Below are 16,810 nucleotides of genomic sequence, written 5' to 3' on the forward strand. Positions count from 1 at the left end.
AGAGGAGCATTAGTGATGTACTTTAAGTTGCAAATTTTTTACCCTAAAATTTTTCTTTAATTGATCCCATATAAATTTGATTTTACTGTATTATATGAAATGAGGTTAAAAAGTAAATACTTTATCAGTTCTAGCAGAGGAAAAATTAACATGATTTAAAAATATATATATTTTTATTAATTTCAGAGAGGAAGGGAGAGGGAGAATGAGAGAGAAACATCAGTGATGAGAGAGAATCGATTGGCTTCCTCCTGCGTGCCCCACACTGGGAATTTGAGCCAGCAACCTGGGCATGTGCCCTGACTGGAAATCGAACTGTGATCTCCTGGTTCATAGGTCGATGCTCAACCACTGAGCCATGCCAGCTGGGCAACATGATTTTTAAAGAAATCTTTATTGTTGAAAGTATTACATGTGTTCCCCTTTTTCCCCCATCGACCCCCTCCAGTCCACCCCTGTAAGTGAACTTTTATTATAGACATTTTTAACTTAAATGTTTGAAATTTCTCCTTTAAAATTTTTTGAAGAAATTATATAACTAGCATTGATATTTTAAACTTCTCTATTACTATAAATACTGAATTCTTGGAAATAGTCTAAGTTCTTAAGTTGTACAGTTTTATAAGAAGAACATTTAAAAACCTTGAGGGAATAAACATGTTTGCAGTATCTCCCAATAAATCAGAAGTATAAAAATAAATAGCTTCATTCACTCTATCCCGGGCTTTCTATTGATTTTAAGTTGTAACTATAAAGACTTTTTCCAGACTGGACTTAGTTTAGTTTGAGTTTTTGAGAATAATGGAGAGTAACGAAACTGCATGTAGAAATAAAAATATGTAAAGTTGATTTCCTCAGTCTCTCAAATGGATTTCCGCCTATTGAGTCCAGAATAATGGGAAATGTATGTAAATTATGTAAAAATACATAATTTGAGGTTTGATAGTAGAATTAGACTTTGTTAGATGTTATATCACCAAAGTATCTCTAGTGTTAAGGGGTTTCAAAAGACTAGCAGTATCTGGCCGGGGGAAGGTCAATGGGGAAAAAAAGGAGACATATATACTACTATTTGTAATACTTTAAACAATAAAAATAAATAAGTAAATAAAAATTTTTAAAAACTAAAAAAAAATTTAAAAAAGACTATCAGTCTCAAAGGCTAAAAATCTTGAAGATTTTTAGTGACTAAGTTACAACTTTGATTTTTTTTTTCTGTTTCCTAAATAAATGCTATTGGATGTTAGATCTATAAAAGAACACACTGAGCTGACAAGCTCCTAGTCTGCAGGCTCTCTCTACACCCCTACCTCACTACATGGGAAGTAGGTATTCTCTAACCTAACTGAAAGAAAGGTCAGCTCTCTTCTGTATTCACTGACTTAAGTTGAACATGTGGCTTCTGCTGTTGTATTCAGTATAGAGAAAGATTTTCATTTCACTGTAATCCTCAATGCATATAGTCTTAGATTTCACAAATAACAATTATAACACTTTAAATAATTTGCTTTTTTTGTACTGTAACAAGATTTGACTTCTGATAGTCAAAGACTATTTTTATTATGGGTATATTTTTTCTTTCTAAAAGAAATGTGTTTGACCATATTGTTGGCTATACTGCCTCAAATATAACTTTCAGCAGGTTAACAGCTTGGCTTCTCTTCAGACCCAAATTTATCAACAAATTTAGGTTTCTTGAAATCCCTTGATACATTTTCGTGGAATACTTAACAGTTTTGAACTTGGCATTGTAGATATATTCTATATATCAGCGATTTTCAACTGGTGTGCTGCAAGAATTTCGAAAACATGCAATACCTGACTATTTAGTCAGGGGCACTGACCTCTTTTCCCTTAGATTATCAAGAAAAAAATGACAACAGCCAACAACAACAGCCATCCGGTGTGAATGAATCAAAATCATACCTATTTTTTTGACAGATCGGGAAAAAATATAATGTTTTTTTTTGGTGTATTGCAGAATTTTAGTAATTAGTTTATGTGTGCCAGGAGATGAAAAAGATTGAAAATCGCTGCTATACTAGTATATTGCTGAGACATGTTCATTTTGTTAGCTTGTTTCTTAGAAAATAAAGGATTTTAAAACGCTTATGATAGCTAGTAAAGTATTTAAAAGTTATTATTATAGCTGTTCTTTTTTTGATGTGGAAAATACTTTTACTACATTGCTATAATATTAATTTAAGATCATGTGGATTTCCTTATATTTTTCAGTCTGAATGGTTTTTATTAAATTGATAATTTTACTAATTCTAGTTTTCTTATTGGATGTGAAATCTTGTCCCTCTAACTAAATCTTATTTGTTTCTTTTCCCTGTTTTTCCTTTTTTCTTTGCTTCATATTCCTTCAAACTTATCCCTTTACACTAGACAAGGCTTACAGGCTAAAACTGACAGAATTAGGATTATTTCAGCTTTCTCTGATGTTGACTATAAAGAGCAAGAAGGTATATATGAGCAGATAGAGGGGAAAACATCACAAGAGTTTCTAGAAAACAGTAACATAAATGTAAAAGAAGCACAGGTAAAGGGAATTAGAACTCTTTCAAAAACTGATAAATGTTTCAGCCAACAAGTACAACCAAGTTATAAGAATTGGAAAAAGATACCCTCTCAGAGCCAAGAGACAGAATTCTCTACTGCCTCTAACTTTGACCTTAAGTTTGAAGCATCTGTTTCCTCTAGATATCCTCAGAAATATGATACAATTGATAGAAGAAGGAAAAAGAAACCCTTGTACAGTCATTTGGAAGACAATGAAAAAAGACAATATAATGATAGATTAGGAACTAAGACTAACTTAACAAGTATGTATCCTAATAGTGAAAATTGTAACCTTTGCGACATTGAAAAGAAGAGAAATAATTACCCAGTTTTGCACCCCTACAAAAATGGATTTGTGGTTAAGTGTGGCATGTGGGCCGCTAAGTTGGAAAGTCATGATTATGATCTTCCAGGTTGTTTTAAGAACTGCGAAAAGTCATCTGGCTTAACCCAGCATGTCACTGATTTCATTCCATTGGATATTCTTGAAGATTCTACTAGCAGTACTTCTGATGAACTTCTGGATTCCCCCATTTCTTCTAATAAGCATGAAGGTTTATTGTCACCAACATGCCATCCATCCAATATCCATCATGTTAGAGGCTTTCCTAAAGAATATTATGTAGCAAATCCAGCAATTCATCCATTACAAAGGATGAATTGCAATGCAGACACACTTGGAGATCTGTCTGGGTGTCCCATGGAAGAGATAACCCTTTCTTCTACTGAACCTAAGGAGAACTATATTGATACAATAGATGAGCTTCAGTGTTTTGTAGAAACAGTCTCAGAATATTTAGCAGAGAAGGAAGAGGAGATTGATAAATATGGTTCCCTTTCAAAAACTAAAAAAACATATACAATTAATAGTACTGTTGATAATGTAGAACAAAAAAAACCTGTGGATCAGATACCACCTATAAACATTAAGAATGACAAGGACAAGGCCATCTGTTTTCCTGAGTTGAATGGAGTGAAATGTGCTGTTGGTTCTTTGTTCAGTTCACTCACAGAAAAGGTGGGCTCAGGCACAAAGCATCTAACATTCTCTATGGAAAAGCTGGGTTCTTTAGCTCCAGAGAGAACAGAAACTCTTATTAAAATAGAGACAATTAATTCGGGACCTAGACCCAGAGCCAAGTCAGTATCAGAGAAGGATCTTTCCATGCAATCTCCATTACCTTCTCAAACAATTGATAATAAGGATTTTGGCAGACATGACAAAACCTCTGGAAATGAGCACATAGGCATTAAAACTGGAAGTTTAAGCTTTCAGGATGCAGCAGAAACTCTTGGAAGGGACTCTGCTCCACAGAATCATAGTTCAGTTATAAAGTCTGTTTTCAGCATGCTAACTCCATTAAAGATCTTTTCAGAAAAGGATGAAACCAAAAAAGATAAGAACAAGCCAACAAGAAAGGAAAGCTTCATCGGGTGTGGTTCAGAATCAAGTCAAAAGGAAGATACACTTGGCAATGACAGTAGCATCATTGCTTTAGATAAGAGTAATGGAGACAGTACAGGCTTGTCCCAAATGACCGTAAGTGAGGATTTGTTGTCTTCCCAAGCAGCCAGTGAATCTTCGAACTTAGCTAGTTCTGCAAGTAAGAAAGAGGATATTGAGAATCTGTTGGAAAGAAAACCCCACATAAACCTCTCTCTGTTACCAGATGAACCAAAAGTACTAGTATGTGCCAAAGATACTCCAGGACATCCTTGTGTAGCTGGCAGTAGAACTGCAAACAAAGAGGCTTCTTCAACGGCATTAGAAAGAGACAAAGTTACTGGTGATGATGATTTCCTTGAGCCACTCAGAAAATCTTTTAGCCAGTTTTTACTCACTTCCACTGAAAACTGTTCAAAGGAAACTTTGTCAGAATCTAGGAAAGTTCATCAGTTGGAGGAAAATGGATGGGAAAGGATCCCTAAGAAAGATGGACATTCCTTTTCCTTTAGTGGAAAATTACATATTCCATTTCTCGGTGTTCTTAGTCATTCTGAAAAGCAGCAGGATTTAAGAGAGAAAGGAAGCATTTTTCCTTTGTTTAAATTTCCTTTCACTGACAGCCATATCACTGTCAATGACCAGAGTTTTCATGGCTCAGAATTAGCCATTGATGAAGAGATGCATAGAAACTGCCATGAAAATACCAAACTTAGTTCAATAAAATCTAGTTCAGTTCCAAATATTCATGATAATCTAGGAAAATTTGGAGACACAGAGAAATTGAATAAAAGTGACCCCAAAAATTGTCCTGAAGATGGCACACTTAATAAAATAAAGTCTGATTCAGTTCCAAATACTAATAATCTTGAGAAATTTGGGGATGTAGAGGTATTAAATTCCAGCGACCACACAGCAGAAGAGAACTGTGAAAGAGATACTTTAGCCATCCTTGCAGATGTGCCCAAAGAACATATGCCTTCTGATTCAGAAGAAAGTAAGACTCTTACACAAGTGACATCTTTAATAGTATCAGACTCTTCATTAGCATTGACTTGCATTTCACAACCCACCTTGATTAATGAAATTAGTGAAGACAAACTTGTAGATAAAGCTTCCAAGAAAAGAACCCAAGGAGGCCTCCTTTCTGGCCTGTTTAACAGATTCTCTTCTCTTGAAAACTTGTCTGGTACACAAGAATTAAATTTGAAAAATGATTCTCATCACAGGAATAATACCCCAAGCTTACTCTCAGGAATATTTAACTTGATAACCAGTAACAGTATGGCTGATTATAATAAACCAGATGAAACAAAGTCCATGTCTTTAGGCGACATAAAGAATTTGAGTGGAAATAAGCATTTATTCTTGGATGAGATCCCTGTTACTTCATGTGTGACTTTTGAGAACCAGAGGAATCATGATGAAAAACAAGAAACTTCTGGCTTCATAAAAACTTTCTTATCTTCACCTAAAGAAAACATACAGTTAGTTGATGCTTGGGTTGATAATCATCATTGCCCCTATATATGGAAAAACCAGCACAGTGAAAAGCATTGCCCCTCTTCTGAGAACAGTGTACCAAATGCTCAGGATGACCTCTTAGAAAAGTCTTTGGTTAAGAGGCCAACACCACACCATATTATTGAGGCAAACTTATATGAAAATTCAAATAAGTTAAATGCACCTATATTAAATACTAACATTTTTAATAAATCAAACCACTATCAAGCTTTTGAAGAGATGAACAATCATTTTTGTTATGAATGGGGCTCTGATATAAAAGATTTATCTAAAGATTCCAGAATACTTCAGCCAGTTTATCATATGTTGAATCAAAATACATTTCCATCAGCTGATGTTTTTGTGTGGCCTGATTCAGAAAACCCAGCAATAAATTTTTGCCAAAAAGATCAAAATGCAAATATCTTGGAGTGGAGAACAAATTCAAACAGTGTCATTTGGTGTGACTTACCATATGAATCATTCGATCAGTTTGCATTTAATGAAGATTACTTAGTAAGAGGTGATATGTGGGCAGCTAACTCATGTAGAAATTCTTGTCATCTTTCAATTAATGAGACTGAGACTTCACTAGAAGAATTACCCATTGACTTAAGTTCTTCAGGTTATGAGAAGACTTCATATCCCATAGATGATCAAGAATCATTAAGAATGGGTGAAAACTTTGCTTTTTCAGATGTTGGTTATGAATACCAGCAATGGTTGTCATGTCTTGAAAATGGAGTGTGGTGGCCATCAGAGGATGGAGACTATGGATATTATATGTTCCATGATGGTCAATATATCTATTCTTTTCTCACTGATTCTACTGGGCAGTATGCATATTTATTTATACCTGATTGTCCTTATCAAGAGTATTTAAATTGTGATTTACAGACAAATGATTTATCAGGTATTATATTGGATGACAGCATTATTTCTGCCTGTAGTTTTAGAGTACTAGATAAAGAAGATGAATTATTGTGGTATGTTGAAGAGGAGCCAACTGATGACCCTCTTGATTTATCTATAGTTTTGCCAAGAAGTGAGGGACCAATGTATCTAAATTTAGGAACATTTTCACAAGTTCTTGAAGAGTCAGGGTACAGCCAAAGGGATCAACCATTAGATTTTTCAGTCTGTAATTCTCAGAAGTTTGAAGGAGATTTTGGATTTTTTGAAGAAACGTTGTGTGTTTCTGAAGACTTTGAATGTACATTGGATCTCAGAAATCAGCCCCAAAGTGTTGGTAATCATGTCTTAAATAAAAATCAGATTAAAGAGGGAGACAAGAACCAGGCTGTGGTTAAGGATTCATTAGTTTACCTTCCCAGTTTTCATTGGCTTCAGGCTTCTGAAGAAGGTACTACTTTGGTTCATCTTGAGAATATGACTAACAGCCCACAACAAACAGAAGAGATGTTATTGTTGAACAAAGTGACTTCATTATTTTCTGCTTCGGGTGCTCCAGTTGGAAGTACTTTGAATTTTGAAAAGAACGAATCCTTAGAGTCTTTGGCCACACATAAGGATCAGCAGTCAGACTTGGCAGAGCTCACAAATGACAAGCTTCAGTCATTAATCTTGAGTAAGCAATCAGAGAGTAAATCCCAAAATGAGGAGGAAAGTCTCCTTAAATATTCAGAGAGACAAATAGTGTCTGATGTTCAGCAACCAGAATTTACTGAAAATGTGAAGCAAGAATTTCCTTTAAATAAAAGCATTCATGTGAAAAAACAAAGTCTGTTGAAATCTGTTTTCCAGGTAAGCCAAATAACTCCTCAGGCTAAATTAGGCATAGAAGATGATGAAATCATGACAACTGACTCTGTTTCAGTTCCTCTTGCATCACCTTTTAGTAGGGATGAACACAGAAATAGTGATATTCCCCAAGACCAGTCTTCTAAAGAGTCTGAGAGAACATTATTTAAAAGTGCATTGAAACTCTTTGGTCAGGGAGAAGATTCTTCAGTAAGTGCAACAGCAAATGAAAAACAGGCATCTGGGTTTTTGAACCTCTTTAAAACCCAGATGAATAAAGAAGGATCACCAAACTTGGAAAAGAATGGTGATAAAAGTAGAAAAATAACATCTCAGGAAAAGAATGAATCTTCTGGTGTTTCAAATTTTTTTGGTACCCTTGGGGATTTCTTTAAAACCAATGTATCTTCTACACAGACAACTGAAAATATGTCTGTTTCTTCAGGGACTAATAAGGATGAGGTCAAGTCAAGTCCTAATCCCATAAAGCCAACTATCCAGGATTTTGGGAACTTTCCTGCTGCACCAGTTTCCTCTAAAGGGAAGGTTCGTGTTAGAAGTCTGAGTAAGCAGACTACTATTGATGATACTGGGCTAAAGGAGCCATCAACTAAGGATATCCAGGGCAATAATTTGTTTGATAAAGAGGTACCCTCCAGAGACCACTTAATCCAGCAGTCACCAAATCCATCTTTCACAACAAATTGTTTCAAAGTGTCTTCAAGAGAGTCTTCAATAGAAACCAGTGGTCTGTCTACAGTGACAGAAGATTCAGGAAGTAATAAAATATCATTTGATATTCTGAGCAGAAAAAATTCAAATGAACAAGATCATTTTTCTGATAATGACTTAAGTTTTTCAACTGTCACAATATCTCCACCCCAACCGGAGTTGCCAACCAGAAAGAGTATATTTTCTTTCCTGACTGGATCCGGAAAATCTGAGAACAAAGCCTCTGCTACTCTACCAAGAACCAAATCTCAAGCAGAAGGGCTATTCACACTCCCTTCCTTTTTCCCCACTAATTCAAGCATCAAGAAAGATGCCTCTCATAATAGCTCCTTTAGTTTCTTCAGCTTGTCCTTTTTGGATGAAAAACAGCAGACTCCTGGGGAAAAGCATAGCCTCTCAACTATTGCTCCAGTGACTTCCCAGCCCTGTAAGAAGCCAAGTGTTTTTGTAGACATGTCTGGCACAGTGAATGAAGGTTCCAATGGCAATAGAGGTAGCATAGTCCAGGAGTTAATTCATGAGCAGCAAATGGCTCCTTGTGTTTCCATTAACAACACCGTTGAGGTTACCTTCCTTGATGATGAACTCAATGTAGGGGAGAACTATCAGGGAAAACTAGGGTCCAGTGATGGATCATGGATATCTTTAGCAGATTTCCAGTTGAATCAGTTGCAAACAGACATTGCTCCTCATTCACCAGGATCTCAGGCACAGACAGAAACACTGCTTATTGGTCCAGAGACCTTTGAGGTAGCTTCTCATGAAGAAGATTTCATACAGGAAGCCTTCCTCAGCGGCTCACTGGCCAAGTCTTTTCCACATGATAGTCATTTGATTGGAAAGCTCAACAATTTAGACACTTGTACTAACCACCACCAAGATGAAAGATTTTCTGGTGAACCATTGAACTTGCCATTAGAAAAGGCCCCTGTTGAGATCTTAACACAGATCCTGGAGCCAACCTCTTCCTCTGAAGAGCCGGGGTGTGCAGGGCACCTCCAGAGCCGAGACACAGATAAAGAGGAAGACAAATCATTGTTGGGCTCTTCAGTAGAAATGCTTTCAGGGTTTGTGAACAAAGTGAAATCTTTCTCTGGGAGCTTAATTGAACCTCCCAAAACTTTCTCTGGATTTTTCTCCTCTTCTAAACCTCCAAAGAAAAACTCTTTTTTCTCTCTTGCTTCTGATGCATCATCTCCGCCACTCAAAGGTGAGTTATTTGGAATTTTCAAAAGTCCCCTACCAGACACATGCAAACAAGAATCATCTATCCCAGCTACTGCATGGCTTCAAAATGATAGTTCCAGAGATGCTGTAGGATCAGTACCTCCAGAAAATTTATGGAGAGAGGCTGCTTCTGCATCATTCAGTTCAGAATCTGCTCTCAATGACTATAGAATGACTGTGCTTAGAGCCAAGTCAGACTCAGAGGCCTTGACAAATGGTCCTAACCTAACAACCGAAGTGGGAAACAGTAATATTCCTGACCATACCTTGACAGATGATCTAAAACTAATGACTGAAATGGAAAACAGTATTCCTGACAATATTCCAGAACCCCAGGGTTCTGAAACAATTGGGGCTACATCTTCTATGTCAGGAGATGACACTGGACAAGGAGTATTATCTCTGAGTGATGAAGGAGACATGGGGGTGTTGCAGGACACAGACACAGAGACATCATTTGAAGCAGAGCATATTTCATTGCCAACACAGTCCCATCCAGATCCTACCTGGATTGCCAAAGACCTTCCTTCTCCAATTCAGCCACTTCTTCCTCTTGAGCCAAAGCCAGCTATGCAATCTGCCTTCACAAAACAAAACATCTTAGAGCTACAGGCAACCAATTCACTAGAAACCAGTACCACAACACTGTTCAGTGAGGCAAGTTCAGTTGGTCAGAGTGCCACACTGGAAACCCAAGGATCCCTTTCTCACCCTCTGTGGGAGGAACCTGTGCTTTGTGCCAAAGAAAGTTATGGGATATTTGATGCCCAGAAAGATCCACCTGCAGCCCTCCAGGAAACAGAGCAGCCAAGACCACGTTTTGAGATCCCAAACATGACCAATTGGCCAAAGCTCCATTTCCCATCTTCTGCTGCTGACTATGGGAAACCACTGAGCTCTTTCTTTTCCCCACTTTCCTCCTCTGGCAATAGGGGAGCAGAGACTAGTTTAATGTCTGGTTTTAAGAAGTTGTCAACTCTGTTTGAGGGAGGTAATGAGGGAAAAGGCGGTGTATTGGCAAATGATACTAAACTAAGGTTTGGAAAGAAGCTGGATCTTTTATTCCCTTGGCCAAAGGAGCACAAAGAGGACCCTGAACAAATGCCTACAGAATCCTTCACTCCAATTTTGATTACCAGCAGTGATCAGGACCTTAACTCCAGTGAGGCTGACAAAGCCTCGGAATCTTCTCAAATGTCTGAGGCCAGTGCTCACCCAGCTAAGGTCTCTGCTCAGCTCTCTGTGACCTCTGATCAGCTCGAGGCCAAGCCAAGTATAGGTGCTCATGGGCTTTCAGGGATTGGAGAAGTGGAAAACCAGCAAGAAATCCCAGCATCTGGAGAAGACTGGAATACTAAAGGCAACCTCTCTGGCCTCACCAGTCCTTCAGGGAGTCATGAGAAAGAGCACTGTACTGTCTCTGAGCTACTTCACCAGCCCGAAACACAAGGAGGGGAGGCAATGCCTGCTAGCTCTGACTCTGTTTTGAATGGACAGCTGCCAGTTACTCCTCATGGCATCAAGGAAACAAAGACCAATGAAAGGCCTGTTCTCAACTAAAGCATCATAAATGATTTCAAGGAATTGATCATTTATGATGCAATGATTTAGAGGTAGATTAGATATAGCCTGCTTTTCCTCCTTCCTCTGTCTTTCCTAGCACCTGAATTTCATGTTAATTAGAGGTTAAGTAACAAGAAATAATGTATGGGTCTTTTCATCCTCTCCCTTCTCTCTAGTGCCAAATTTAAATTTATTTATTGAAACAAGGAGTTTCCTACTTAAAGGAAAGGGTAGGCCTTGACATTTACTCACTCTGATTTGCTCTGCCTTATATAACATGGAATGGAGAAGGGAGGGTAGGAAGAGGCAGCAAGTAGTTGAGTAGTATATATTAATTACAACCACATGATGGGCTAGGATGCTTCCTTGGGCCTTCAGCACTTATATCTGTAATAGCTGGGGAGAGACCTACTTTACTTCCCTTTTCCAAGTCTTCTAAGATACTTTCTTCAGTGGCAATGAGGGTATTAAGTAAAATACAAAATACAAAGGATGGCTTGGGATAATCTAAATTCTATATCCTATTCCACGTGAATTTGCATAGCTTCTTCCAGTCTGTGCCTTTTATTATCTATGAGACTTATGTCTGATAAATGCTTTGAATGAAATCTCACAGGAGCTCAGGGCTATTATTTGCTGTAGTTCTTCAGTCTGGACCATTGTCAGGTGTATCTGCAAAGGGTACTATTATTTCTCCTAAGAAGCACCATACAGTGCAGTTTAAGAATGATGCTTTGATCTCTGGCCAAAAACTATCTAAAGAGGCTGGTCAGGAGCTTTAGAGATTGTGTGTGTGTGTGTGTGTGTGTGTGTGAGAGAGAGAGAGAGAGAGAGAGAGAGAGAGAGAGAGAGAGAGAGAGAGAGAGAGAACACTAGCTGAAAATACCAGGAAATTGGGAGGAATAGGGAAAATATTAGTGGAAAACAACCATGTATCTTCATTTGGCCAAGAGTAAACATAAGCCCTTTAGTTGAAGGCTTGACCCTCAGGCTTTCCAGTAGGATGCCAGAAGTAAAATGAGGGCCCCTGACTTGGATGGAACTATCCAAATTGGCTGGGATAGGTCTCGTAGATTGTCACTAAGTCCTCTATCTTGAATAGGTCGGAATGTCTTAGATTCTACATATGGCTGAAGGGAGTAACTTCTGGGTACTGCTCTTCTTTTTGGCTGTGAGTCACTGCTACACTCTGCTACAGCTGCTAACTCTCCTAGCAGGGGAACAAATTTCCTTTCTGGGTATGGGAACTCGGGTGTTTGAGAGAGGGTTGGGTTGACCTCTCTTCAGGTACAGAAATTCATTAATATGGCCCTGACCTAGATCCTGGTAGCTTCTCTAGAGAAGTCCACTTTATCCAAAATTAAGCTATGTCCTGAGAGCAACTTAGTTACAGATGGGCAAGTTTATCTATGGGACATTCTGTGTGCTGTCAGGACTATCATTGTAACATTCATGAGATGAATGGTCAATGAAATCCCATGAGGAATTTCTTGATCCTAACCTCCATCTCCCAGTGGCTTCCATTACCTTATTATGCAGATGTGTTGAGAGATAATTGAAGGAACATGTCCACTGTCCTTTGCTCATCCTAAGGCACAGGCATCCACATTAACAATTGTACAGGAAGGAAAGGGGACCTCAATTTAACAAATAATTACAAAAGGGAGTAGAGTTCATCCATTTTATTATGTGAAAATTAGAAAACTTTAATCATAGCCACTGGACAAGTTTCTCTAGAAGTCTGAGTAAAGAATTTTAGACTTTTGAATAATTCTTAATCTACTTATGAATATCACATTAAGACAAGGCATTCTTCAAAGTCAGTTTCTGTGTTGAGGTTAAGTGCTGTTTAAGAACCCAGCATGTGTTTTTTTCCCTGTTGTGACTGCTGAGTAGAGACTAGTTCTTCTAGATTGTAAAGTTTGGTCCTCCATTCCCAGGAACCTCCTGTTTGTGATTCTTGCCATTGATACAATCATTATTCCCTGGATTAATCTATTACCTTTACTCTGATCCTTAGTTTATACTTACTTACTCATCTGTATTCCTCTCCTTCTCACAGCCCCACCAGCAGTAGTAGGTATGGCTCCTCCTGTAATGTGAGCCAAGGAAGCTCTCAGCTGAGTGAACTAGACCAATGTCATGAACAAGATGATGACCGTCGGGAGAGGGACTCAATTCATTCCTGCCACAGCTCTGGTAGCTTCTCTAGAGATGTCCAAGTGGGTTTTGGAGAACAAGAGAAAACCTTGGAGGTGACTGGTGAAGAAGAGAAGGGGAGAGCATGTGAACCCAAGGAGATGAAAGATGTCACAACCCATCCTACCCCAGATCTGGTGCTACAAAAAGACCATGTCCAAGGTCCCCAAGAGAGGTATGTGATGGCTGCTTGAGGAGCTCACAAGCTTTCCTCAGTCCTACCCTGTTATATTGCTGAATATGTGCTTTTCATCCCCCCCTCCCCCCACAGTTGGGTTTGGTGGTGATCAGGGTACTGAGGCTTAGCTCTACATTGCTCCCTTTGATTTTTGGTGTAAGTCCCACGATATTTTAAAGATCTCTTCAGAATACTTGGGATCTTTGTAGTTAGCTACAGTGTACCAGGCTTTTTTGAATTTGAAGTTCTTGGCTTACTAGTTGACCTCATATATGGTAGCCTCTGAGTGTGGAACTGACCTGAGCCCTGCAGATTATTTCATTCAAAGGAGCTGCTTAGAATGAAATAGGCTTCCAAGTATATTAATATTTAAAATGATTTTATGAATATTGCTTTTTGTTTTGTGTGTGTGTGTGTGTTTTTCCCCCTGGCTGAGAAAACCAGGACAGAGTTGAGATAGACTTGATATCAAAGCCAGATCTAATTCACCCCTCAGCCTCCCCAGGGCCTAGCAGTGTATCTGGCAATTGGTACCCATAAGAAAAAATTTAAATGTTTCTTTTTAACGGTCTTATGATGAAACGTAGTACAGAGTTTGAGTGTTATTATTGAGCTAAATTGGTCATTAATGTTGCTGATAGGTTGGGGCAGAGCAGGATTTCTCAGTCTTGGCATTATTGACATTTTGGGCCAGATAACTCTTTGTTTTGGGGAGCTATTGGGTGCATTGTAGGATGTTTAGTAGTATCCCTGGTCTGTATACTCCAGATGCCAGTAGCAACCCTTAGTGTGACAACCAAATATGTTTCCAGATATTCCCAGATTTCCGTAGCCCCTTTTGAAAACCACTTACGGAGAGTGATAAGGGGTAGGTGTGACTTAGATTCTCAAATGTCAATATCTAATAGTAAAGCTTCTCACTAAAAGATCAGAGCAATGAATGCTGATTATGAGGTAAAAGTGAGAGAATGGTTGGTATGTCAACTCCACCACTGAAAGTATAAACATATTTTCTCTTCTTCCTTTTTCTTAATCTTTAGTCATCTCTGGTGGCTCATCTAATAGATGAAACATCCAGGAAACTGAGCTCTGGACCAGCTTTTTTACTGGGTTGACAACCCACTGAAAAATGACTCTTTGTAGACCTTATGTAACCGGAACCAAGGTTCCGCTGCCTGCCACCATGAAAGCCAAACTTGTGAGACAGATGCTGGTGAAAAAGGAAAGAGAATTATTCAAGTGCTGGTAACCTGAAAAGATGGGGGACTTGTCGTAAGGCCCAGCTTAGAATTGATATCAAAGCCAGATCTAACTCACCCCTCATCAGGGGTTTTTATAAGGAGGAAGAGGGAAAGCAGAACAAGGAGATGAGGAGGAGGGGCTGTGGACATGCAGGCAGTGTCCTTGCTGGTCCTGATATGGATTTTTATTTATTTATTTACTTATTTATTATTTACTTATTTATTTAATATATTTTATTGATTTTTCACAGAGAGGTAGGGAGAGGGATAGAGAGCTAGAAACATCGATGAGAGAGAAACATCGATCAGACGCCTCCTGCACACCCCCCACCAGGGGATGTGCCCGCAACCAAGGCACACGCCCTTGACAGGAATCGAACCCGGGACCCCTCAGTCCACAGGCCGACGCTCTATCCACTGAGCCAAACCGGTCTCGGCCTGATATGGATTTTTAATGTCAGCATACTGGATTTTTAATGTCAGCATGCTAGCCAAATTCCTGAAGTTGGGTGATCCGCATCAACTGAAGTTGTGGTGAAGGCTGTTTCTTGTACAAGCAGGAACTGGAATTGCCAATGTCTGCAATATTCTTATAAGGAAACTGTCAGTATATGAGTTTCTTTTACCAGTTTGTTAGTACATTTTATTCTAATTCCATTTCATGGTTAGTCAGAGTAGTATTAAATTTTTATTCCCTGTTAACTTAGACTTGGTAGATACTGTTGTCCGTGTAGAGTTGTTGGTAGAGCAGCAGAAGTGACCAGAATGAGCATTTGTCCTTCTCTACTGGCTGTGTCCTCTCAGATCCTAGCTGTGTGAGTGAATTCCAGTTCTACCTTGGCCAGAAGGGCTTACACATGTTTTAGAACAATTGATCCAGTTAGATGACATTAGAGCCCAGCATATACATTTTTACATGTCTAGATGGTAGACACTTGTTTGTTGCCTTGGCAGTATACCACAGTGGGAGATAGGAGAATTATTATCACCAAGAATCAACCACTATTCTACAGTTAAGGATCTGGATGATGACTTGTTCTAATACAGGGTAGCATTTCTGTCTCAAAGCTGTTTTGTTATATTTATTGTTCATTTCACTGAGGATGTTCCTGAGGCAGCTCAAGGAATAATATCATGGCAGAAAAAGGGCTGTGCTTTTTTCTTAGCACTTTTGATGTAGTCTAGGAATTGGTAAGCCTTCCCAAATACTTAGTTGAGCAGCAGGGGTTTTCAGGAACAAAATTCTTCCCTAAGGATACCATGTAGAACCCCCAAAGGAGGCTGTTGGTCTTAAGAGGTGAGGTGAGAGAGTTATTCCACACCTCTCTGCACAGTTTTAATTCTAGACATTAACTCAGACCCTTGCCATTGCTGCTAGTATCCTGATCCCTGACTGTCCTAGTGAACTCTACCTCATTGGATGAGTGAAAAAAGGGGAAAGGAAAAGAAGGAATAGATGAAAAGCTCAAAGGAGTTGTCATTTCAGAGAAGATTATTTTTTTCCACATTGGACATCCATGCTGTTTTAGTGGCCTGAATCACTAAAAAAGTGTAGGCATGAATATAAATAATTTTATTTTAGATATTCGGCAGTTTTGCCTGTTACCGTGTGGCCTGGACTATTTTTAAGGACTATTCTTTTTTTTTTAAAATAAGTTTTCCTGAGGAGACTGCATCTTCGCCATTTACCCAAGCCAGAGCACATTGGATCCGAGCAGTTACCAAGGTTCGACTCCAGCTGCAGGAGGTAGGAAATCTATTTTTCTAGTACTAGTTGGAATAATTTTTCCTTTGAAATTGGGAGACATATGGTGCCAAAGAAGCAATCAGTGATTAATCATCTTCTTAGTGTGTTTCTGGGAATATACGACAGGTGAACCAGAGCCTTAAGAGATGATGGGAGGTGGCCATTGGCTTCCATCTATGCTGATTAATGAAAATCAAATAGGCCTAGTGAGTCAAGAGTCTGAAGATAAAGTTATATACTATTTTCAGTACCATAATCAGCCAAATGGTAACTTTCTATTTCTGTTATCCTTTCTACATTCATTAATTGGCATTCTACTATGAGGAAGAGATATCCTTTTTCTCCCATCAATTTATATCAATGTGGACTCATTGATTCCTAATTTATTACATGAATTCCTTACTATCATTTATTTTAAATTGTCCTTTGTATAAGCACTGTTCATTTGACCCTTTAGCAAGAAGATAATGTTTTAAAAATGATTGAAAAAGTAGCTGCTTTGAAGGAAGCATTTTCAATACACATGTTTGAAAATGCTTCTGTGTGTTTGTGTGTGTGTGTGTTGTGTGTGTGTGTGTGCTCTTTTGTTATTAGAAACAATGAGTGTTACAAAAACTCATAACTGCATATTTTAAAATCTTGGAAAGAGG

General features: G+C 38.5%; 1 protein-coding gene across 1 annotated transcript in view; it reads left to right on the plus strand.

Annotated features, from left to right (window-relative positions):
- Positions 1-16,810, plus strand: part of UNC13B (unc-13 homolog B) — a 147,326-nt gene that overhangs the window by 62,124 nt on the left and 68,392 nt on the right. Inside the window, exons 9-10 of the mRNA XM_008141936.2 lie at positions 12,858-13,169; positions 16,070-16,160. Of these exons, the coding sequence (XP_008140158.1) occupies positions 12,858-13,169; positions 16,070-16,160 (403 nt within the window). The remainder of the gene's footprint in view (positions 1-12,857; positions 13,170-16,069; positions 16,161-16,810) is intronic.

Source organism: Eptesicus fuscus, chromosome 15 (assembly GCF_027574615.1).
Source record: "Eptesicus fuscus isolate TK198812 chromosome 15, DD_ASM_mEF_20220401, whole genome shotgun sequence".
NCBI classification, from domain to species: domain Eukaryota; kingdom Metazoa; phylum Chordata; class Mammalia; order Chiroptera; family Vespertilionidae; genus Eptesicus; species Eptesicus fuscus.